Raw genomic sequence first — 26,823 nt, 5'->3', positions numbered from 1 at the left:
CAATCGATTCCAGGACCAACAGGGAAAGGAAGGAGGGTGGGACATCACCGTGTTTATATACCTATGGGACAGCTTGTGACGACCGTCGCTTTCACTTTATTGGTCCCTTCGGAGACTTCCTATTTCTCTGGCCAGTAAGGGGCAGCGGAGGGGACCACCAATCGCCACGGCCCGGGGAGGAGCCACCACAGTCAGCGGCACTTTCCTTATTTCGTGCAGCGCCTGCCATTCTCCTGTGTGGGCTTAATTTGCACGGGGACAGCTGAGTGGAGTGCCAGCTCCTCTCCTCTGCCAAATACTATAGGGGAGGGGGGAATTCATAATATTTTCTTAATATTTTTCTGACATACCACGATTCATAATGCACAGATACAGCAGAGAAATATAGGTATAGTACAATGGCAAAGATTTCACTTACAGTAGTGTCCACAATACCAGCAGTCCAATATGACTAACCAGATTAATCGCTGTTTTTGGTATAAATTCTATCACATGTCAGACAATTTACCAGTTGGTGAAGTAGATTGTAAGAAAACCCCCAGACTCCGCATTCATGATCTGCAGGTTTCTGAGTTTGTGTATGTGAATAATTAATTGTACAGGGTGTGTTCAATATAATAGCAGTGTGGAGTTCAATTAGTGAGGTCAATCATTCTGTGAAGAAACAGGTGTGAATCAGGAGACCCTTATATAAGGGTGAAGCCAGCACATGTTGTACATGCATTCCTCCTTGAAAGCCTGAGAGATATGGGTCATTCCAGACATTGTTCAGAAGTACAGCGTACTTTGATTAAAACATTGATTAAAGAGGGTAAAGCTTATAAAGAAGTGCAGACAATGATCGGCTGCTCAGCTAAAATGATCTCCAATGCTTTATAATGGAAAACCAGAGAGACGTGGAAGAAAACGGAAGACAACCATTCAAATGGATGGAAGAATAGCCAGAATGGCAAAGGCTCAGCCAATGATCAGCTACAGGATGATCACAGTCTCCAGTTACCTGTGAGGACTGTGACAGTTAGAAGACGCCGGTGTGAAGCTAATCTCTTACCAAGAAGTCTCCGCAAAGTCCCACTGTTAAAACAAAGACATGTACTGAAGCGGATGCAATTTGCCAAAGAACACAACTGACCTAAAGAGAAATGGAGAAACATTTTGTGGACTGATGAAAATAAAACTGTTCTTTTTGGGTCCAAGGGCCGCAGACAGTTCATCAGATGACCCCCAAACTCTGCATTCAGCCACAGTGCACTCTGAAAAGTGGTACCACGGCACTCCTATGGATGATGCACAAGTAGGATCCTATCCATTGTAAACTGTTGAAAAAGACTTTGCACTCATAGAGAATCAAATAATATTTTGAATATATTTATGTATGATGCTGCAATCCAACAAGTGAGATGTTTCGGTCAAGAGACCTTCATCAGTACAACTGCACATGAGCAAAAATAGATAAAAACAAAAAATCCACAAATTAATTAAAAGAAAAAAATAAAAGTATCTACAAAGAAATAAAAATAGGAATGGGAAACAATCCATAATATATAGAGGGATAAACAATGTGTGGGACCAGTAATCAAAGGGAGCCCAGATAATATAAGGTTCAATAAGACGAGTGCTAATGAACCCAAATATTATATTATATATATATAATATATATATAATATAATATTAGTGTGGGACACAATCGTGAAGTGGAACGAAATTTATTGGATATTTTAAACTTTAACAAATTCAAAACTGAAAAGTGGGGCGTGCAATATTATTCGGCCCCCTTGAGTTAATACTCTGTAGCGCCACCTTTTGCTGCGATTACAGCTGCACGTCGCTTGGGGTATGTCTATCAGTTTTGCACATCGAGAGGCTGAAATTCTTGCCCATTCTTCCTTGCAAAACAGCTCGAGCTCATTGAGGTTGGATGGAGGGCGTTTGTGAACAGCAGTTTTACGCTCTTTCCACAGATTCTCGATTGGATTCAGGTCTGGACTTTGACTTGGCCATTCTAACACCTGGATACGTTTATTTTTGAACCATTCCATTGTAGATTTTGCTTTATGTTTGGGATCATTGTCTTGTTGGAAGATAAATCTCCGTCCCAGTCTCAAGTCTTTTGCAGACTCCATCAGGTTTTCTTCCAGAATGGTCCTGTATTTGTCTCCGTCCATCTTCCTATCAGTTTTAACCATCTTCCCTGTCCCTGCTGAAGAAAAGCAGGCCCAAACCATGATGCTGCCACCACCATGTTTGACAGTGGGGATGGTGTTTTGAGGGTAATGAGCTATGTTGCTTTTATGCCAAACATATCGTTTTGCATTGTGGCCAAAAAGTTCGATTTTGGTTTCATCTGACCAGAGCACCTTATTCCACATGTTTGGTGTGTCTCCCAGGTGGCTTGTGGCAAACTTCAAGCGAGACTTTTTATGGATATCTTTGAGAAATGACTTTCTTCTTGCCACTCTTCCATAAAGGCCAGATTTGTGCAGCGTACAACTGATTGTTGTCCTATGGACAGACTCTCCCACCTCAGCTGTAGATCTCTGCAGTTCATCCAGAGTGATCATGGGCCTTTTGGCTGCATCTCTGATCAGTCTTCTCCTTGTTCGAGATGAAAGTTTAGAGGGACGGCCGAGTCTTGGTAGATTTGCAGTGGTCTGATACTCCTTCCATTTCAATATGATCACTTGCGCAGTGCTCCTTGAGATGTTTAAAACTTGGGAAATCTTTTTGTATCCAAATCCGGCTTTAAACTTCGCCACAACAGTATCTCGGACCTGCCTGGTGTGTTCCTTGGTCTTCATGATGCTTCATGAGACTATCACAGAGCAGGTGCATTTATACGGAGACTTGATTACACACAGGTGGATCCTAGTTATCATTACCAGTCATTTAGGAGAACATTGGATCCTTCAGAGATCTGCACTGAACGTCTGCACTGAAAGTAACGGGGCCGAATAATATTGCACGCCCCACTTTTCAGCTTTTAACTTGTTAAAAAGTTTAAAATATCCAATAAATTTGGTTCCACTTCACGATTGTGTCCCACTTGTTGTTGATTCTTCCCCAAAAAATTAGAATTTTATATCTTTGTTTAAAGCCAAAAATGTCGGAAAAGGTAGAAAAGTTCAAGGGGGCCAAATAATTTCACAAGGCACTGTATATATACACAGATACAGGACAGAGCTGACATGGAGGAGTCTCGGCTATTACATATATATATATATATATATATATATATATATATATATATATATATATAATCACACACACACATACACAGCTAGAGGAGTCTTTTCTATTACAGTCTATATGACAGGACACCACTCCGTCTCCGCTGGAGGAGTCTCTTCTATTACGGTCTATATGACAGGACACCACTCCGTCTCCGCTGGAGGAGTCTCTTCTATTACGGTCTATATGACAGGACACCACTCCGTCTCCACTGGAGGAGTCTCTTCTATTACGGTCTATATGACAGGACACCACTCTGTCTCCGCTGGAGGGGGTCTCTTCTATTACGGTCTATATGACAGGACACCACTCCGTCTCCGCTGGAGGAGTCTCTTCTATTACGGTCTATATGACAGGACACCACTCCGTCTCCACTGGAGGAGTCTCTTCTATTACAGTGTATATGACAAGACACCACTCCGTCTCCGCTGGAGGAGTCTCTTCTATTACGGTGTATATGACAAGACACCACTCCGTCTCCGCTGGAGGAGTCTCTTCTATTACAGTCTATATGACAGGACACCACTCCGTCTCCGCTGGAGGAGTCTCTTCTATTACGGTCTATACGACAGGACACCACTCCGTCTCCGCTGGAGGAGTCTCTTCTATTACGGTCTATATGACAGGACACCACTCCGTCTCCGCTGGAGGAGTCTCTTCTATTACAGTCTATATGACAGGACACCACTCCGTCTCCGCTGGAGGGGGTCTCTTCTATTACGGTCTATATGACAGGACACCACACCGTCTCCGCTGGAGGAGTCTCTTCTATTACGGTCTATATGACAGGACACCACTCCGTCTCCGCTGGAGGAGTCTCTTCTATTACGGTCTATATGACAGGACACCACTCCGTCTCCGCTGGAGGAGTCTCTTCTATTACGGTCTATATGACAGGACACCACTCCGTCTCCGCTGGAGGAGTCTCTTCTATTACGGTCTATATGACAGGACACCACTCCGTCTCCGCTGGAGGGGGTCTCTTCTATTACGGTCTATATGACAGGACACCACACCGTCTCCGCTGGAGGAGTCTCTTCTATTACGGTCTATATGACAGGACACCACTCCGTCTCCGCTGGAGGAGTCTCTTCTATTACGGTCTATATGACAGGACACCACTCCGTCTCCGCTGGAGGGGGTCTCTTCTATTACGGTCTATATGACAGGACACCACACCGTCTCCGCTGGAGGAGTCTCTTCTATTACGGTCTATATGACAGGACACCACTCCGTCTCCGCTGGAGGAGTCTCTTCTATTACGGTCTATATGACAGGACACCACTCCGTCTCCACTGGAGGAGTCTCTTCTATTACAGTGTATATGACAAGACACCACTCCGTCTCCGCTGGAGGAGTCTCTTCTATTACGGTGTATATGACAAGACACCACTCCGTCTCCGCTGGAGGAGTCTCTTCTATTACGGTCTATATGACAGGACACCACTCCGCCTCCGCTGTAGGGGCCTCTTCTATTACGGTCTATATGACAGGACACCACTCCGCCTCCGCTGTAGGAGCCTCTTCTATTACGGTCTATATGACAGGATACCACTCCGTCTCCGCTGTAGGAGTCTCTTCTATTACAGTCTATATGACAGGACACCACTCCGTCTCCGCTGGAGGAGTCTCTTCTATTACAGTCTATATGACAGGACCTCACTCCATCTCCGCTGGAGGAGTCTCTTCTATTACAGTCTATATGACAGGACACCACTCCGTCTCCGCTGGAGGAGTCTCTTCTATTACAGTCTATATGACAGGACACCACTCCGTCTCCGCTGGAGGAGCCTCTTCCATTACAGTCTAAATGACAGGACACCACTTCGTCTCCGCTGTAGGAGTCTCTTCCATTACAGTCTATATGACAGGACACCACACCGTGTCCGCTGTAGGAGTCTCTTCCATTACAGTCTATATGACAGGACACCACTCCGCCTCCGCTGGAGGAGTCTCTTCTGTTACAGTCTATGTGACAGGACACCACTCCGTCTCCGCTGTAGGTGTTGTAACGGGTCTGGGAGGTGGAACCTCTGAGCAACTATACAAAGGGGCAGTTCTTGTAAGGAAGCGGGTGGCTCCCAGGGAAGGCGGGCAGGTAGTCACGGCAAGTGACAGGGACAGTCTCTGGGTAGAAGGGCAGGAAGTCACGGCAAGTGACGGGGACAGTCTCTTGACAGGCGGATGGTCACGGCAAATGACAGCAGGGAAAGAGTCTCTAGACGGGCAGGTGATCACGGCAAGTGACAGCAGGGAAAGAGGCTCTAGATAGGCTAGCAGGCAGGTAGCAGGTGAGCGCTCCCAGGTGAGCGGGCAAGAGTCTCTGGACAGACAGGTGGTCACGGCAAGTGACGGCAGAGCCTCCAGGTAGGCTAGCAGGCAGGTAGCAGGTGAGCGCTCCCAGGTGAGCGGGCAAGAGTCTCTGGACAGGCAGGTGGTCATGGCAAGTGACGACTGAGCCTCCAGGTAGGCTAGCAGGCAGGTAGCAGGTGAGCGCTCCCATGTGAGCGGGCAAGAGTCTCTGGACAGGCAGGTGGTCACGGCAAGTGACGGCTGAGCCTCCAGGTAGGCTAGCAGGCAGGTAGCAGGTGAGCGCTCCCAGGTGAGCGGGCAAGAGTCTCTGGACAGGCAGGCAGGTATCAGGCAGGTGTCTGGCAGGTACTTCCTGGTCCGCAGGCGGACTGATCCATAGACAGACTGGCAGGTGCTGGTAGGCAGACTGTCGGACCACAGGATAGCAAGCAGGTAAGCAGGTATCAGGCAGGTAACTGGTAACGGGACGTGAGGGCTGAAGCAGAGTTGAAAGGCTTTGCAACAACATTGCTCGGGCACCTCCATTTAGGAGGAGGTGCCTTATATATGGTGAGGTCCTCCGGCCATTGGCCGGGGACTCCTTAGGACGGCGCGCACAGCCCCTTTAAGAGAGGGGGAGCGCGCGCGCCCTAAGCACAGAGGCAGGGAAGCAGCGCGCGCTGCCAGCAGAGCGGGAGGAAGACGCCGGGCACGAAGCGGAGAGATGAGGGGAACGGCGTCCCTGCCTAGCAGGAGGCAGGGACGCCGACGCTACAGTACCCCCCCCCCTTTAGGCCCCCCCTTTTTTAGGCCAGACAGAAATTTATCAAGGATGAGAGGGGCATGGATGTTCTCCCGGGGCTCCCATGTTCTCTCCTCAGGACCAAACCCCTTCCAATCCACTAGAAAAAAGGTCCTTCCTCTTACCCTTTTGGTGGCCAGAATGTTCTCTACCTCAAACTCGTTTTCAGCGGAAACCGGAGCAGGCGGCGTACATGTAGACTTGGAAAAAGAGTTAAGTATCACGAGTTTGAGTAGAGATACATGGAAGGAGTTAGGATGGCCGGGAGTTTCAATTTATAGGCCACCGGGTTGATTTGTTTGATAACTTCCAGTGGGCCGATGAACCGAGGCCCTAACTTGTAGGAAGGAATCTTGAGCCGGACATATTTGGACGAGAGCCAGACCTTATCTCCAGGACGGAATTGTGGTGGATCCAGACGTCTCTTGTCAGCCTGTTTTTTCATCCACTCGGATGACTGAAGAAGTGTGGATCTGGTACTTTCCCAAATGGAGGAAAATTCGTTAACGAGAGATTCCGCAGCCGGATTGTCCACCGAGGTGGAGACGGGAAACGGGATCCGAGGATGCTGACCGAAGACTACAAAAAATGGGGATTTGGAGGAAGATTCGCTCTCGTGATTATTGTAAGAAAATTCGGCCCACGGTAAAAGATCCACCCAGTCGGAATGGTGAGCATTAACAAAGTGCCGGAGGTAACTGGTTAAAATTTGGTTGATCCGTTCTACTTGGCCATTGGACTGTGGGTGATAAGCAGAAGAAAAGTCCAAGGTGACCCCCAGCAGTTTACACATGGCTCGCCAAAACCGAGAGGTGAACTGAACCCCTCGGTCGGATACGATGTGGAGAGGAAGACCATGAAGACGGAAGACATGATGGATAAAGTCTTTAGCTAACTCTGATGCAGACGGGAGACCCGGCAGGGGAATAAAGTGAGCCATTTTGGAAAAGCGGTCAGCGACCACCCATATGACCGTACAACCGGCAGAGACAGGGAGGTCCGTTATAAAGTCCATAGCTATATGCTGCCACGGGGCAGCAGGTACAGGAAGAGGAAGGAGACGGCCGGCTGGCAGATGTCTCGGAACCTTGTTGCGGGCGCAGGACACACAGGCTGAAACAAAGTCTATTACGTCCTTGTGCAGGGTAGGCCACCAGTAATGCCGGGTAATAAGCTGGAGGGTCTTTTTCTGACCAGCGTGGCCAGCTAGCTTGGACGAGTGTCCCCAGTGTAGAACCCTCTCACGATCAGGAACAGTTACGAACGTCTTACCGGGTGGAAGACGATTTAGATTCACGGGGGCCACCTGCATTACTTTGGCGGGGTCGATGATGTGTTTAGGCTCCTCCTCAAGATCAGAGACCAAAAAGGATCGGGATAAGGCATCAGCTTTGATGTTTTTGTCAGCCGGGCGAAAATGAAGAATGAAATTAAAGCGGGCGAAGAACAAGGACCACCGGGCTTGGCGCGGGTTAACTCTCCGGGCACTCTGGAGGTAAGCCAAGTTCTTGTGGTCCGTGTAAATTATTACCGGGTGAAGAGCCCCCTCAAGCAGGTAACGCCACTCCTCCAGTGCCAGCTTAATGGCCAACAATTCTCGGTCTCCTATAGAATAATTGCGCTCAGAAGAGGAGAAGAATTTGGAGAAGAAGCCGCAAGTTACCAATCTTCCGGAAGATGACTTTTGGGTAAGTACTGCTCCGGCTCCGGAGGAGGAAGCGTCGACTTCTAGAAAGAATTGTTTGTTGCCATCCGGACGATGCAGCACAGGGGCGGAGGAAAAAGCTCGTTTTAAGGAAAGGAAGGCCTCCTCTGCTTCAGGCGGCCATTCTCTGGGATTAGCGCCCTTACGGGTGAGCGCCGAGATAGGGGCAGTCCGGGAAGAGAAGTGCGGAATGAAGAGGCGGTAGTAGTTGGCGAAGCCCAGGAACCACTGAATAGCCTTCAACCCCTCTGGTCGGGGCCACTTCTGGAGGGCAGACATTTTCTCAGGTTCCATTTGTAAGCCGGTCTGAGAGATTATGTAGCCCAGAAACGGAAGCGAGGTCTGCTCAAAGAGGCACTTCTCATATTTAGCGTAGAGGTGGTTCTGCCTGAGCAGGACCTGACGAACGTCCCTCCGGTGAGTGAGAAGATCCGGAGAGAAGACCAAGATGTCGTCCAGGTACACCACCACGCAGGAGTAGAGAAGGTCACGGAAGATGTCATTGACCAACTCTTGAAAGACGGCGGGAGCGTTACAGAGACCGAAGGGCATTACAAGATATTCATAGTGGCCGTCCCGGGTGTTGAATGCCGTCTTCCATTCATCCCCCTGACGGATATGGACCAGATTATACGCCCCACGGAGGTCCAGCTTGGTGAAGATTCTAACCCCCCTCAGACGGTCAAATAATTCAGGAATGAGCGGAAGGGGGTATTTATTCTTCACTGTGATCTGGTTAAGGCCTCTATAGTCTATACAGGGACGGAGTGAGCCGTCCTTCTTTTTGACGAAGAAGAAGCCTGCTCCCGCCGGGGAGGTAGATTTCCGGATAAATCCCCGGGCCAGATTCTCCTCAATATATTCAGACATGGACCGGGTCTCAGCAGCAGACAAAGGGTAAATACGCCCATGGGGAGGAGTAGCGCCGGGCATCAGGTCAATTGGGCAGTCGTATGGTCTACGAGGGGGTAATGTCTCTGCTTCTCTTTTATTAAAGACGTCCGCAAAAGACCAATAGGGAACCGGTAGGCCGGGTAGATTGGCTGGGGTAGGAGAAGGACGAGCAGGATGAACGGGAACTAAACAAGTCTTATGGCAGTCCTGTCCCCAGCGAAGAACTTCTCCGGTCTGCCAATCAAGCACAGGTGCGTGTCTCTGGAGCCAAGGTAGGTCTAGCAAGAGGGCGTGAGAGAGTCCAGGCAGAACATGGAAGAAGATGCTCTCAGAGTGCAGCATTCCCACCTGAAGAATGATGGATTCGGTGATGAGATGTGGTAAGAGGCCCCCATCCACGGCGGCGACAGATAAGGGTACAGCCAGAGGTTTGGTGGGAATGCGATATTTCTCTACCAGGGACTGAGAAATGAGATTTACGGCAGCTCCAGAGTCAAGTTGAGCCAGTTCAAAATAAAGGTTCTCCCCTCAGATGATAGAGACCGACAGCATTAGAGATGGAGAGGGTTTATTTCTGTCTAGGGTGACCTCTCTGAGCGATCCTAGACACAGGCGTTTCCCGACCTCTCCGGGCAGGAACGGATCTGGTGCTCCTTACTGCCACAGTAGAAGCAGCTCCCCTCGGCACAGCGTAATTCTTTTCAGGTCTTGACCATCTTGGTCTGGTCGACCTGCATAGGCTCGGGTGAGTGCGCCGGAGGAGTAACGGAGGAAGTGACGGGTCTCTGGAAGGTAGGGGCAAGGCGTGGAAACCTCCTCTCACGGGTGACCTCTTTGGTGCGCTCCTGGAACCGGATGTAAATCCGGGTGGCAAGTGTAATTAAGTCGTCTAGAGTGGTAGGAATGTCCCGACCGGCGAGTTCATCTTTATTACGGCCGGACAGACCCTCCCAGAAGACGGACACCAGGGCGTCGTTATCCCAGGCAAGCTCCAAAGCAAGGGTACGGAACCGTATGGCATATTGGCCCACGGTGAGACTTCCTTGGCGGAGGCGTAGCAGAGATGAGGCGGATGAGGTCCTCCGTCCTGGTTCGTCGAAGACCTTCCGGAAAGCCGCGAGAAAGGCTGGCAGATTGGACACCAGGGGGTCTCCTCTCTCCCATAGAGGATTTAGCCAAGCCAGCGCCTCCCCCGTGAGATGGGACATGATGAAGGCTACTTTGGCTCGGTCGGTGGAAAACTGATGTGCCAACAGTTCGAAGTGCAGAGTGCACAGGTTAATGAAGCCCCGTGCCTGACCGGGATCTCCGCCAAAACGAGGCGGGGCGGTGAGGCGGGGACCAGGAAGAGATGCCATGGAATTGATGGGCAGGGACACTGCCGGGGTAGGAGTCGTGCGACTGGAAGCCGGTCCTGAAGATGTAGTCAGTGAGTCCAGGCGGGAGTTAACACTATGCAGGTGACTCAGGATGGACTCCTGTTGGGACCTCTGACGGGACAGTTCATGGCATAGGTCCGAGAGCGAGGGAGCTTGGGTGCCACCGGGTTCCATGGCCCGAGCAAACTGTAACGGGTCTGGGAGGTGGAACCTCTGAGCAACTATACAAAGGGGCAGTCCTTGTAAGGAAGCGGGTGGCTCCCAGGGAAGGCGGGCAGGTAGTCACGGCAAGTGACAGGGACTGTCTCTGGGTAGAAGGGCAGGAAGTCACGGCAAGTGACGGGGACAGTCTCTTGACAGGGGGATGGTCACGGCAAGTGACAGCAGGGTAAGAGTCTCTAGACGGGCAGGTGGTCACGGCAAGTGACAGCAGGGAAAGAGTCTCTAGACGGGCAGGTGGTAACGGCAAGTGACAGCAGGGAAAGAGTCTCTAGACGGGCAGGTGGTCACGGCAAGTGACAGCAGGGAAAGAGTCTCTAGACGGGCAGGTGGTCACGGCAAGTGACAGCAGGGAAAGAGTCTCTAGACGGGCAGGTGGTCACGGCAAGTGACAGCAGGGAAAGAGTCTATAGACGGGCAGGTGGTCACGGCAAGTGACAGCAAGGAAAGAGTCTCTAGATAGGCTAGCAGGCAGGTAGCAGGTGAGCGGGCAAGAGTCTCTGGACAGGCAGGTGGTCACGGCAAGTGACGGCTGAGCCTCCAGGTAGGCTACCAGGCAGGTAGCAGGTGAGCGCTCCCAGGTGAGCGGGCAAGAGACTCTGGACAGGCAGGTGGTCACGGCAAGAGACGGCTGAGCCTCCAGGTAGGCTAGCAGGCAGGTAGCAGGTGAGCGCTCCCAGGTGAGCGAGTAAGAGTCTCTGGACAGGCAGGTGGTCACGGCAAGTGACGTCTAAGCCTCCAGGTAGGCTAGCAGGCAGGTAGCAGGTGAGCGGGCAAGAGTCTCTGGACAGGCAGGCAGGTATCAGGCAGGTCTCTGGCAGGTACTTCCTGGTCCGCAGGCGGACTGATCCATAGACAGACTGGCAGGTGCTGGTAGGCAGACTGTCGAACCACAGGATAGCAAGCAGGTAAGCAGGTATCAGGCAGGAATCTGGCAGGTAACTGGTAACGGGACCTGGGGGCTGAAGCAGAGTTGAAAGGCTTTGCAACAACATTGCTCGGGCACCTCCATTTTGGAGGAGGTGCCTTATATATGGTGAGGTCCTCCGGCCATTGGCCGGGGACTCCTTAGGACGGCGCGCGCGGCCCCTTTAAGAGAGAGGGAGGGCGAGCGCCCTAAGCACAGAGGCCGGGAAGCAGCGCGCGCTGCCAGCAGAGCGGGAGGAAGACGCCGGGCACGGAGCGGAGAGGTGAGGGGAACGGCGTCCCTGCCTAACAGGAGGCAGGGACGCCGACGCTACAGGAGTCTCTTCTATTACGGTCTATATGACAGGACACCACTCCGCCTCCGCTGGAGGAGTCTCTTCTATTACGGTCTATATGACAGGACACCACTCCGCCTCCGCTGGAGGAGTCTCTTCTATTACGGTCTATATGACAGGACACCACTCCGCCTCCGCTGTAGGAGTCTCTTCTATTGCAGTCTATATGAGAGGACACCACACCGTCTCCGCTGTAGGAGTCTCTTCTATTACAGTCTATATGACAGGACACCACTCCGTCTCCGCTGGAGGAGTCTCTTCTATTACAGTCTATATGACAGGACACCACTCCGTCTCCGCTGGAGGAGTCTCTTCTATTACAGTCTATATGACAGGACACCACTCCATCTCCGCTGTAGGAGTCTCTTCTATTACGATCTATATGACAGGACACCACTCCGTCTCCGCTGTGTGAGTCTCTTCTATTACGGTCTATATGACAGGACACCACTCCGTCTCCGCTGTAGGAGTCTCTTCTATTACGGTCTATATGACAGGACACCACTTCGTCTCCGCTGTAGGAGCCTCTTCTATTACGGTCTATATGACAGGACACCACTCCGTCTCCGCTGTAGGAGCCTCTTCTATTACAGTCTGTATGACAGGACACCACTCCGTCTCCGCTGTAGGAGCCTCTTCTATTACAGTCTATATGACAGGACACCACTCCGTCTCCGCTGTAGGAGTCTCTTCTATTACAGTCTATATGACAGGACACCACTCCGTCTCCGCTGTAGGAGTCTCTTCTATTACAGTCTATATGACAGGACACCACTCCGTCTCCGCTGTAGGAGTCTCTTCTATTACAGTCTATATGACAGGACACCACACCGCCTCCGCTGGAGGAGTCTCTTCTATTACAGTCTATATGACAGGACACCACTCCGTCTCCGCTGTAGGAGTCTCTTCTATTACAGTCTATATGACAGAACACCACACCGCCTCCGCTGGAGGAGTCTCTTCTATTACAGTCTATATGACCGGACACCACTCCGTCTCCGCTGTAGGAGTCTCTTCTATTACAGTCTATATGACAGGACACCACTCCGTCTCCGCTGTAGGAGTCTCTTCTATTACAGTGTATATGACAGGACACCACTCCGTCTCCGCTGTAGGAGTCTCTTCTATTACAGTGTATATGACAGGACACCACTCCGTCTCCGCTGTAGGAGTCTCTTCTATTACAGGCTATATGACAGGACACCACTCCGTCTCCGCTGTAGGAGCCTCTTCTATTACAGTCTATATGACAGGACACCACTCCGTCTCCGCTGTAGGAGTCTCTTCTATTACAGTCTATATGACAGGACACCACTCCTTCTCCGCTGTAGGAGTCTCTTCTATTACAGTCTATATGACAGGACACCACTCCTTCTCCGCTGTAGGAGTCTCTTCTATTACAGTCTATATGACAGGACACCACTCAGTCTCCGCTGTAGGAGCCTCTTCTATTACAGTCTATATGACAGGACACCACTCCGTCTCCGCTGGAGGAGTCTCTTCTATTACAGTGTATATGACAGGACACCGCTCCGTCTCCGCTGGAGGAGTCTCTTCTATTACAGTCTATATGACAGGACACCGCTCCGTCTCCGCTGGAGGAGTCTCTTCTATTACAGTCTGTCTATATGACAGGACACCGCTCCGTCTCCGCTGGAGGAGTCTCTTCTATTACAGTCTATATGACAGGACACCACTCCGTCTCCGCTGTAGGAGTCTCTTCTATTACAGTCTATATGACAGGACACCACTCCGTCTCCGCTGTAGGAGCCTCTTCTATTACAGTGTATATGACAGGACACTGCTCCGTCTCCGCTGGAGGAGTCTCTTCTATTACAGTCTATATGACAGGACACCGCTCCGTCTCCGCTGGAGGAGTCTCTTCTATTACAGTCTGTCTATATGACAGGACACCACTCCGTCTCCGCTGTAGGAGCCTCTTCTATTACAGTCTGTCTATATCAGGGTTCCCCAACTCCAGTCCTCAAGGCCCACCAACAGGTCATGTTTTCAGGATTTCCTTAGTATTGCACAGGTGATGGAATTATTGCCTGTGCAGGTGATGCAATTATCACCTGTGTAATACTAAGGAAATCCTGAAAACATGACCTGTTGGTGGGCCTTGAGGACTGGAGTTGGGGAACCCTGGTCTATATGACAGGACACCACTCCGTCTCCGCTGGAGGAGTCTCTTCTATTACAGTCTATATGACAGGACACCGCTCCGTCTCCGCTGGAGGAGTCTCTTCTATTACAGTCTGTCTATATGACAGGACACCGCTCCGTCTCCGCTGGAGGAGTCTCTTCTATTACAGTCTGTCTATATGACAGGACACCGCTCCGTCTCCGCTGTAGGAGTCTCTTCTATTACAGTGTATATGACAGGACACCACTCCGTCTCCGCTGGAGGAGTCTTCTATTACAGTGTATATGACAGGACACCACTCCGTCTCCGCTGGAGGAGTCTCTTCTATTACAGTGTATATGACAGGACACCGCTCCGTCTCCGCTGGAGGAGCCTCTTCTATTACAGTCTATATGACAGGACACCGCTCCGTCTCCGCTGGAGGAGTCTCTTCTATTACAGTCTATATGACAGGACACCACTCCATCTCCGCTGTAGGAGTCTCTTCTATTACGGTCTATATGACAGGACACCACTCCGTCTCCGCTGTAGGAGTCTCTTCTATTACGGTCTATATGACAGGACACCACTCCGTCTCCGCTGTAGGAGTCTCTTCTATTACGGTCTATATGACAGGACACCACTCCGTCTCCGCTTACGGTCTATATGACAGGACACCACTCCGTCTCCGCTGTAGGAGCCTCTTCTATTACAGTCTATATGACAGGACACCACTCCGTCTCCGCTGTAGGAGTCTCTTCTATTACAGTCTATATGACAGGACACCACTCCGTCTCCGCTGTAGGAGTCTCTTCTATTACAGTCTATATGACAGGACACCACTCCGTCTCCGCTGTAGGAGTCTCTTCTATTACAGTCTATATGACAGGACACCACTCCGTCTCCGCTGTAGGAGTCTCTTCTATTACAGTCTATATGACAGGACACCACTCCGTCTCCGCTGTAGGAGTCTCTTCTATTACAGTCTATATGACAGGACACCACTCCGTCTCCGCTGTAGGAGTCTCTTCTATTACAGTCTATATGACAGGACACCACTCCGTCTCCGCTGTAGGAGTCTCTTCTATTACAGTGTATATGACAGGACACCACTCCGTCTCCGCTGTAGGAGTCTCTTCTATTACAGTGTATATGACAGGACACCACTCCGTCTCCGCTGTAGGAGTCTCTTCTATTACAGGCTATATGACAGGACACCACTCCGTCTCCGCTGTAGGAGCCTCTTTTATTACAGTCTATATGACAGGACACCACTCCGTCTCCGCTGTAGGAGCCTCTTCTATTACAGTCTATATGACAGGACACCACTCCGTCTCCGCTGTAGGAGTCTCTTCTATTACAGTCTATATGACAGGACACCACTCAGTCTCCGCTGTAGGAGTCTCTTCTATTACAGTGTATATGACACGACACCACTCCGTCTCCGCTGTAGGAGTCTCTTCTATTACAGTCTATATGACAGGACACCACTCCGTCTCCGCTGTAGGAGCCTCTTCTATTACAGTGTATATGACAGGACACCGCTCCGTCTCCGCTGGAGGAGTCTCTTCTATTATAGTGTATATGACAGGACACCGCTCCGTCTCCGCTGGAGGAGTCTCTTCTATTACAGTCTATATGACAGGACACCGCTCCGTCTCCGCTGGAGGAGCCTCTTCTATTACAGTCTGTCTATATGACAGGACACCACTCCGTCTCCGCTGTAGGAGCCTCTTCTATTACAGTCTATATGACAGGACACCACTCCGTCTCCGCTGTAGGAGTCTCTTCTATTACAGTCTATATGACAGGACACCACACCGCCTCCGCTGGAGGAGTCTCTTCTATTACAGTCTATATGACAGGACACCACTCCGTCTCCGCTGTAGGAGTCTCTTCTATTACAGTCTATATGACAGGACACCACACCGCCTCCGCTGGAGGAGTCTCTTCTATTACAGTCTATATGACAGGACACCACTCCGTCTCCGCTGTAGGAGTCTCTTCTATTACAGTCTATATGACAGGACACCACTCCGTCTCCGCTGTAGGAGTCTCTTCTATTACAGTGTATATGACAGGACACCACTCCGTCTCCGCTGTAGGAGTCTCTTCTATTACAGTGTATATGACAGGACACCACTCCGTCTCCGCTGTAGGAGTCTCTTCTATTACAGGCTATATGACAGGACACCACTCCATCTCCGCTGTAGGAGCCTCTTCTATTACAGTCTATATGACAGGACACCACTCCGTCTCCACTGTAGGAGTCTCTTCAATTACAGTCTATATGACAGGACACCACACCGCCTCCGCTGGAGGAGTCTCTTCTATTACAGTCTATATGACAGGACACCACTCCGTCTCCGCTGTAGGAGTCTCTTCTATTACAGTCTATATGACAGGACACCACACCGCCTCCGCTGTAGGAGTCTCTTCTATTACAGTCTATATGACAGGACACCACTCCTTCTCCGCTGTAGGAGTCTCTTCTATTACAGTCTATATGACAGGACACCACTCAGTCTCCGCTATAGGAGCCTCTTCTATTACAGTCTATATGACAGAACACCACTCCGTCTCCGCTGGAGGAGTCTCTTCTATTACAGTGTATATGACAGGACACCGCTCCGTCTCCGCTGGAGGAGTCTCTTCTATTACAGTCTATATGACAGGACACCGCTCCGTCTCCGCTGGAGGAGTCTCTTCTATTACAGTCTGTCTATATGACAGGACACCGCTCCGTCTCCGCTGGAGGAGTCTCTTCTATTACAGTCTATATGACAGGACACCACTCCGTCTCCGCTGTAGGAGTCTCTTCTATTACAGTCTATATGACAGGACACCACTCCGTCTCCGCTGTAGGAGTCTCTTCTATTACAGTGTATATGACAGGACACCGCTCCGTCTCCGCTGGAGGAGTCTCTTCTATTACAGTCTATATGACAGGACACCGCTCCGTCTCCGCTGGAGGAGTCTCTTCTATTAGTCTGTCTATATGACAGGACACCACTCCGTCTCCGCTGTAGGAGCCTCTTCTATTACAGTCTGTCTATATGACAGGACACCACTCCGTCTCCGCTGGAGGAGTCTCTTCTATTACAGTCTATATGACAGGACACCGCTCCGTCTCCGCTGGAGGAGTCTCTTCTATTACAGTCTCTCTATATGACAGGACACCGCTCCGTCTCCGCTGGAGGAGTCTCTTCTATTACAGTCTGTCTATATGACAGGACACCGCTCCGTCTCCGCTGTAGGAGTCTCTTGTATTACAGTGTATATGACAGGACACCACTCCGTCTCCGCTGGAGGGGTCTCTTCTATTACAGTCTATATGACAGGACACCACTCCGTCTCCACTGGAGGTGTCTCTTCTATTACAGTCTATATGACAGGACACCACTCCATCTCCGCTGTAGGAGTCTCTTCTATTACGGTCTATATGACAGGACACCACTCAGTCTCCGCTGTAGGAGTCTCTTCTATTACGGTCTATATGACAGGACACCACTCCGTCTCCGCTGTAGGAGCCTCTTCTATTACGGTCTATATGACAGGACACCACTCCGTCTCCGCTGTAGGAGCCTCTTCTATTACAGTCTATATGACAGGACACCACTCCGTCTCCGCTGTAGGAGTCTCTTCTATTACAGTCTATATGACAGGACACCACTCCGTCTCCGCTGTAGGAGTCTCTTCTATTACAGTCTATATGACAGGACACCACTCCGTCTCCGCTGTAGGAGTCTCTTCTGTTACAGTCTATATGACAGGACACCACTCCGTCTCCGCTGTAGGAGTCTCTTCTGTTACAGTCTATATGACAGGACACCACTCCGTCTCCGCTGTAGGAGTCTTTTCTGTTACAGTCTATATGCAGGACACCACTCCGTCTCCGCTGTAGGAGTCTCTTCTGTTACAGTCTATATGACAGGACACCACTCCGTCTCCGCTGTAGGAGTCTCTTCTATTACAGTCTATATGACAGGACACCACTCCGTCTCCGCTGTAGGAGTCTCTTCTATTACAGTCTATATGACAGGACACCACTCCGTCTCCGCTGTAGGAGTCTCTTCTATTACAGTCTATATGACAGGACACCACTCCGTCTCCGCTGTAGGAGTCTCTTCTATTACAGTCTATATGACAGGACACCACTCCGTCTCCGCTGTAGGAGTCTCTTCTATTACAGTCTATATGACAGGACACCACTCCGTCTCCGCTGTAGGAGTCTCTTCTATTACAGTGTATATGACAGGACACCACTCCGTCTCCGCTGTAGGAGTCTCTTCTATTACAGTGTATATGACAGGACACCACTCCGTCTCCGCTGTAGGAGTCTCTTCTATTACAGGCTATATGACAGGACACCACTCCGTCTCCGCTGTAGGAGCCTCTTCTATTACAGTCTATATGACAGGACACCACTCCGTCTCCGCTGTAGGAGCCTCTTCTATTACAGTCTATATGACAGGACACCACTCCGTCTCCGCTATAGGAGTCTCTTCTATTACAGTCTATATGACAGGACACCACTCAGTCTCCGCTGTAGGAGTCTCTTCTATTACAGTCTATATGACAGGACACCACTCAGTCTCCGCTGTAGGAGCCTCTTCTATTACAGTCTATATGACAGGACACCGCTCCGTCTCCGCTGGAGGAGTCTCTTCTGTTACAGTCTATATGACAGGACACCGCTCCGTCTCCGCTGGAGGAGTCTCTTCTATTACAGTCTATATGACAGGACACCGCTCCGTCTCCGCTGGAGGAGTCTCTTCTATTACAGTCTATATGACAGGACACCGCTCCGTCTCCGCTGGAGGAGTCTCTTCTATTACAGTCTATATGACAGGACACCACTCAGTCTCCGCTGTAGGAGCCTCTTCTATTACAGTCTATATGACAGGACACCGCTCCGTCTCCGCTGGAGGAGTCTCTTCTATTACAGTGTATATGACAGGACACCACTCCGTCTCCGCTGTAGGAGTCTCTTCTATTACAGTCTATATGACAGGACACCACTCCGTCTCCGCTGTAGGAGCCTCTTCTATTACAGTGTATATGACAGGACACCGCTCCGTCTCCGCTGGAGGAGTCTCTTCTATTACAGTGTATATGACAGGACACCGCTCCGTCTCCGCTGGAGGAGTCTCTTCTATTACAGTCTATATGACAGGACACCGCTCCGTCTCCACTGGAGGAGCCTCTTCTATTACAGTCTGTCTATATGACAGGACACCACTCCGTCTCCGCTGTAGGAGCCTCTTCTATTACAGTCTATATGACAGGACACCACTCCGTCTCCGCTGTAGGAGTCTCTTCTATTACAGTCTATATGACAGGACACCACTCCGTCTCCGCTGTAGGAGTCTCTTCTATTACAGTGTATATGACAGGACACCACTCCGTCTCCGCTGTAGGAGTCTCTTCTATTACAGTGTATATGACAGGACACCACTCCGTCTCCGCTGTAGGAGTCTCTTCTATTACAGTCTATATGACAGGACACCACACCGCCTCCGCTGGAGGAGTCTCTTCTATTACAGTCTATATGACAGGACACCACTCTGTCTCCGCTGTAGGAGTCTCTTCTATTACAGTCTATATGACAGGACACCACTCCGTCTCCGCTGTAGGAGTCTCTTCTATTACAGTGTATATGACAGGACACCACTCCGTCTCCGCTGTAGGAGTCTCTTCTATTACAGTGTATATGACAGGACACCACTCCGTCTCCGCTGTAGGAGTCTCTTCTATTACAGGCTATATGACAGGACACCACTCCGTCTCCGCTGTAGGAGCCTCTTCTATTACAGTCTATATGACAGGACACCACTCCGTCTCCGCTGTAGGAGTCTCTTCTATTACAGTCTATATGACAGGACACCACACCGCCTCCGCTGGAGGAGTCTCTTCTATTACAGTCTATATGACAGGACACCACTCCGTCTCCGCTGTAGGAGTCTCTTCTATTACAGTCTATATGACAGGACACCACTCCGTCTCCGCTGGAGGAGTCTCTTCTATTACAGTGTATATGACAGGACACCGCTCCGTCTCCGCTGGAGAAGTCTCTTCTATTACAGTCTATATGACAGGACACCGCTCCGTCTCCGCTGGAGGAGTCTCTTCTATTACAGTCTGTCTATATGACAGGACACCACACCGCCTCCGCTGTAGGAGTCTCTTCTATTACAGTCTATATGACAGGACACCACTCCTTCTCCGCTGTAGGAGTCTCTTCTATTACAGTCTATATGACAGGACACCACTCAGTCTCCGCTATAGGAGCCTCTTCTATTACAGTCTATATGACAGAACACCACTCCGTCTCCGCTGGAGGAGTCTCTTCTATTACAGTGTATATGACAGGACACCGCTCCGTCTCCGCTGGAGGAGTCTCTTCTATTACAGTCTATATGACAGGACACCGCTCCGTCTCCGCTGGAGGAGTCTCTTCTATTACAGTCTGTCTATATGACAGGACACCGCTCCGTCTCCGCTGGAGGAGTCTCTTCTATTACAGTCTATATGACAGGACACCACTCCGTCTCCGCTGTAGGAGTCTCTTCTATTACAGTCTATATGACAGGACACCACTCCGTCTCCGCTGTAGGAGCCTCTTCTATTACAGTGTATATGACAGGACACCACTCCGTCTCCGCTGGAGGAGTCTCTTCTATTACAGTGTATATGACAGGACACCGCTCCGTCTCCGCTGGAGGAGTCTCTTCTATTACAGTCTATATGACAGGACACCGCTCCGTCTCCGCTGGAGGAGTCTCTTCTATTCGTCTGTCTATATGACAGGACACCACTCCGTCTCCGCTGTAGGAGCCTCTTCTATTACAGTCTGTCTATATGACAGGACACCACTCCGTCTCCGCTGGAGGAGTCTCTTCTATTACAGTCTATATGACAGGACACCGCTCCGTCTCCGCTGGAGGAGTCTCTTCTATTACAGTCTGTCTATATGACAGGACACCGCTCCGTCTCCGCTGGAGGAGTCTCTTCTATTACAGTCTGTCTATATGACAGGACACCGCTCCGTCTCCGCTGTAGGAGTCTCTTGTATTACAGTGTATATGACAGGACACCACTCCGTCTCCGCTGGAGGGGTCTCTTCTATTACAGTCTATATGACAGGACACCACTCCGTCTCCACTGGAGGTGTCTCTTCTATTACAGTCTATATGACAGGACACCACTCCATCTCCGCTGTAGGAGTCTCTTCTATTACGGTCTATATGACAGGACACCACTCCGTCTCCGCTGTAAGAGTCTCTTCTATTACGGTCTATATGACAGGACAACACTCCGTCTCCGCTGTAGGAGTCTCTTCTATTACAGTCTATATGACAGGACACCACTCCGTCTCCGCTGTAGGAGTCTCTTCTATTACAGTCTATATGACAGGACACCACTCCGTCTCCGCTGTAGGAGTCTCTTCTGTTACAGTCTATATGACAGGACACCACTCCGTCTCCGCTGTAGGAGTCTCTTCTGTTACAGTCTATATGACAGGACACCACTCCGTCTCCGCTGTAGGAGTCTTTTCTGTTACAATCTATATGACAGGACACCACTCCGTCTCCGCTGTAGGAGTCTCTTCTGTTACAGTCTATATGACAGGACACCACTCCGTCTCCGCTGTAGGAGTCTCTTCTATTACAGTCTATATGACAGGACACCACTCCGTCTCCGCTGTAGGAGTCTCTTCTATTACAGTCTATATGACAGGACACCACTCCGTCTCCGCTGTAGGAGTCTCTTCTATTACAGTCTATATGACAGGACACCACTCCGTCTCCGCTGTAGGAGTCTCTTCTATTACAGTCTATATGACAGGACACCACTCCGTCTCCGCTGTAGGAGTCTCTTCTATTACAGTCTATATGACAGGACACCACTCCGTCTCCGCTGTAGGAGTCTCTTCTATTACAGTGTATATGACAGGACACCACTCCGTCTCCGCTGTAGGAGTCTCTTCTATTACAGTGTATATGACAGGACACCACTCCGTCTCCGCTGTAGGAGTCTCTTCTATTACAGGCTATATGACAGGACACCACTCCGTCTCCGCTGTAGGAGCCTCTTCTATTACAGTCTATATGACAGGACACCACTCCGTCTCCGCTGTAGGAGCCTCTTCTATTACAGTCTATATGACAGGACACCACTCCGTCTCCGCTGTAGGAGTCTCTTCTATTACAGTCTATATGACAGGACACCACTCAGTCTCCGCTGTAGGAGTCTCTTCTATTACAGTCTATATGACAGGACACCACTCAGTCTCCGCTGTAGGAGTCTCTTCTATTACAGTCTATATGACAGGACACCACTCAGTCTCCGCTGTAGGAGCCTCTTCTATTACAGTCTATATGACAGGACACCGCTCCGTCTCCGCTGGAGGAGTCTCTTCTATTACAGTGTATATGACAGGACACCACTCCGTCTCCGCTGTAGGAGTCTCTTCTATTACAGTCTATATGACAGGACACCACTCCGTCTCCGCTGTAGGAGCCTCTTCTATTACAGTGTATATGACAGGACACCGCTCCGTCTCCGCTGGAGGAGTCTCTTCTATTACAGTGTATATGACAGGACACCGCTCCGTCTCCGCTGGAGGAGTCTCTTCTATTACAGTCTATATGACAGGACACCGCTCCGTCTCCACTGGAGGAGCCTCTTCTATTACAGTCTGTCTATATGACAGGACACCACTCCGTCTCCGCTGTAGGAGCCTCTTCTATTACAGTCTATATGACAGGACACCACTCCGTCTCCGCTGTAGGAGTCTCTTCTATTACAGTCTATATGACAGGACACCACACCGCCTCCGCTGGAGGAGTCTCTTCTATTACAGTCTATATGACAGGACACCACACCGCCTCCGCTGGAGGAGTCTCTTCTATTACAGTCTATATGACAGGACACCACTCCGTCTCTGCTGTAGGAGTCTCTTCTATTACAGTCTATATGACAGGACACCACACCGCCTCCGCTGGAGGAGTCTCTTCTATTACAGTCTATATGACAGGACACCACTCCGTCTCCGCTGTAGGAGCCTCTTCTATTACAGTCTATATGACAGGACACCACTCCGTCTCCGCTGTAGGAGTCTCTTCTATTACAGTCTATATGACAGGACACCACTCAGTCTCCGCTGTAGGAGTCTCTTCTATTACAGTCTATATGACAGGACACCACTCAGTCTCCGCTGTAGGAGCCTCTTCTATTACAGTCTATATGACAGGACACCGCTCCGTCTCCGCTGGAGGAGTCTCTTCTGTTACAGTCTATATGACAGGACACCGCTCCGTCTCCGCTGGAGGAGTCTCTTCTATTACAGTCTATATGACAGGACACCGCTCCGTCTCCGCTGGAGGAGTCTCTTCTATTACAGTCTATATGACAGGACACCGCTCCGTCTCCGCTGGAGGAGTCTCTTCTATTACAGTCTATATGACAGGACACCACTCAGTCTCCGCTGTAGGAGCCTCTTCTATTACAGTCTATATGACAGGACACCGCTCCGTCTCCGCTGGAGGAGTCTCTTCTATTACAGTGTATATGACAGGACACCACTCCGTCTCCGCTGTAGGAGTCTCTTCTATTACAGTCTATATGACAGGACACCACTCCGTCTCCGCTGTAGGAGCCTCTTCTATTACAGTGTATATGACAGGACACCGCTCCGTCTCCGCTGGAGGAGTCTCTTCTATTACAGTGTATATGACAGGACACCGCTCCGTCTCCGCTGGAGGAGTCTCTTCTATTACAGTCTATATGACAGGACACCGCTCCGTCTCCACTGGAGGAGCCTCTTCTATTACAGTCTGTCTATATGACAGGACACCACTCCGTCTCCGCTGTAGGAGCCTCTTCTATTACAGTCTATATGACAGGACACCACTCCGTCTCCGCTGTAGGAGTCTCTTCTATTACAGTCTATATGACAGGACACCACTCCGTCTCCGCTGTAGGAGTCTCTTCTATTACAGTGTATATGACAGGACACCACTCCGTCTCCGCTGTAGGAGTCTCTTCTATTACAGTGTATATGACAGGACACCACTCCGTCTCCGCTGTAGGAGTCTCTTCTATTACAGTCTATATGACAGGACACCACACCGCCTCCGCTGGAGGAGTCTCTTCTATTACAGTCTATATGACAGGACACCACTCTGTCTCCGCTGTAGGAGTCTCTTCTATTACAGTCTATATGACAGGACACCACTCCGTCTCCGCTGTAGGAGTCTCTTCTATTACAGTGTATATGACAGGACACCACTCCGTCTCCGCTGTAGGAGTCTCTTCTATTACAGTGTATATGACAGGACACCACTCCGTCTCCGCTGTAGGAGTCTCTTCTATTACAGGCTATATGACAGGACACCACTCCGTCTCCGCTGTAGGAGCCTCTTCTATTACAGTCTATATGACAGGACACCACTCCGTCTCCGCTGTAGGAGTCTCTTCTATTACAGTCTATATGACAGGACACCACACCGCCTCCGCTGGAGGAGTCTCTTCTATTACAGTCTATATGACAGGACACCACTCCGTCTCCGCTGTAGGAGTCTCTTCTATTACAGTCTATATGACAGGACACCACTCCGTCTCCGCTGGAGGAGTCTCTTCTATTACAGTGTATATGACAGGACACCGCTCCGTCTCCGCTGGAGAAGTCTCTTCTATTACAGTCTATATGACAGGACACCGCTCCGTCTCCGCTGGAGGAGTCTCTTCTATTACAGTCTGTCTATATGACAGGACACCACACCGCCTCCGCTGTAGGAGTCTCTTCTATTACAGTCTATATGACAGGACACCACTCCTTCTCCGCTGTAGGAGTCTCTTCTATTACAGTCTATATGACAGGACACCACTCAGTCTCCGCTATAGGAGCCTCTTCTATTACAGTCTATATGACAGAACACCACTCCGTCTCCGCTGGAGGAGTCTCTTCTATTACAGTGTATATGACAGGACACCGCTCCGTCTCCGCTGGAGGAGTCTCTTCTATTACAGTCTATATGACAGGACACCGCTCCGTCTCCGCTGGAGGAGTCTCTTCTATTACAGTCTGTCTATATGACAGGACACCGCTCCGTCTCCGCTGGAGGAGTCTCTTCTATTACAGTCTATATGACAGGACACCACTCCGTCTCCGCTGTAGGAGTCTCTTCTATTACAGTCTATATGACAGGACACCACTCCGTCTCCGCTGTAGGAGCCTCTTCTATTACAGTGTATATGACAGGACACCACTCCGTCTCCGCTGGAGGAGTCTCTTCTATTACAGTGTATATGACAGGACACCGCTCCGTCTCCGCTGGAGGAGTCTCTTCTATTACAGTCTATATGACAGGACACCGCTCCGTCTCCGCTGGAGGAGTCTCTTCTATTCGTCTGTCTATATGACAGGACACCACTCCGTCTCCGCTGTAGGAGCCTCTTCTATTACAGTCTGTCTATATGACAGGACACCACTCCGTCTCCGCTGGAGGAGTCTCTTCTATTACAGTCTATATGACAGGACACCGCTCCGTCTCCGCTGGAGGAGTCTCTTCTATTACAGTCTGTCTATATGACAGGACACCGCTCCGTCTCCGCTGGAGGAGTCTCTTCTATTACAGTCTGTCTATATGACAGGACACCGCTCCGTCTCCGCTGTAGGAGTCTCTTGTATTACAGTGTATATGACAGGACACCACTCCGTCTCCGCTGGAGGGGTCTCTTCTATTACAGTCTATATGACAGGACACCACTCCGTCTCCACTGGAGGTGTCTCTTCTATTACAGTCTATATGACAGGACACCACTCCATCTCCGCTGTAGGAGTCTCTTCTATTACGGTCTATATGACAGGACACCACTCCGTCTCCGCTGTAGGAGTCTCTTCTATTACGGTCTATATGACAGGACACCACTCCGTCTCCGCTGTAGGAGTCTCTTCTATTACAGTCTATATGACAGGACACCACTCCGTCTCCGCTGTAGGAGTCTCTTCTATTACAGTCTATATGACAGGACACCACTCCGTCTCCGCTGTAGGAGTCTCTTCTGTTACAGTCTATATGACAGGACACCACTCCGTCTCCGCTGTAGGAGTCTCTTCTGTTACAGTCTATATGACAGGACACCACTCCGTCTCCGCTGTAGGAGTCTTTTCTGTTACAATCTATATGACAGGACACCACTCCGTCTCCGCTGTAGGAGTCTCTTCTGTTACAGTCTATATGACAGGACACCACTCCGTCTCCGCTGTAGGAGTCTCTTCTATTACAGTCTATATGACAGGACACCACTCCGTCTCCGCTGTAGGAGTCTCTTCTATTACAGTCTATATGACAGGACACCACTCCGTCTCCGCTGTAGGAGTCTCTTCTATTACAGTCTATATGACAGGACACCACTCCGTCTCCGCTGTAGGAGTCTCTTCTATTACAGTCTATATGACAGGACACCACTCCGTCTCCGCTGTAGGAGTCTCTTCTATTACAGTCTATATGACAGGACACCACTCCGTCTCCGCTGTAGGAGTCTCTTCTATTACAGTGTATATGACAGGACACCACTCCGTCTCCGCTGTAGGAGTCTCTTCTATTACAGTGTATATGACAGGACACCACTCCGTCTCCGCTGTAGGAGTCTCTTCTATTACAGGCTATATGACAGGACACCACTCCGTCTCCGCTGTAGGAGCCTCTTCTATTACAGTCTATATGACAGGACACCACTCCGTCTCCGCTGTAGGAGCCTCTTCTATTACAGTCTATATGACAGGACACCACTCCGTCTCCGCTGTAGGAGTCTCTTCTATTACAGTCTATATGACAGGACACCACTCAGTCTCCGCTGTAGGAGTCTCTTCTATTACAGTCTATATGACAGGACACCACTCAGTCTCC

At 50.2% G+C, this 26,823-nt stretch overlaps 1 protein-coding gene across 1 annotated transcript in view; it reads left to right on the top strand.

Annotated features, from left to right (window-relative positions):
- Window positions 1–747: 747 nt before the first annotated feature.
- WBP1 (WW domain binding protein 1) overlaps window positions 748–26,823 on the top strand; it is an 87,768-nt gene continuing 61,692 nt past the window's right edge. The window contains exon 1 of the mRNA XM_073668328.1: window positions 748–811. Coding sequence (XP_073524429.1) covers window positions 748–811 — 64 coding nt within the window. The remainder of the gene's footprint in view (window positions 812–26,823) is intronic.

Source organism: Phyllobates terribilis, unplaced genomic scaffold, assembly GCF_046119375.1.
Source record: "Phyllobates terribilis strain yellow unplaced genomic scaffold, ASM4611937v1 Scaffold_1__5_contigs__length_1240528914, whole genome shotgun sequence".
Taxonomy (NCBI): Eukaryota; Metazoa; Chordata; class Amphibia; order Anura; family Dendrobatidae; genus Phyllobates; species Phyllobates terribilis.
Note: the sequence above shows the minus strand (reverse complement) of the source record. Positions and strands in the feature narration are given on the sequence as shown.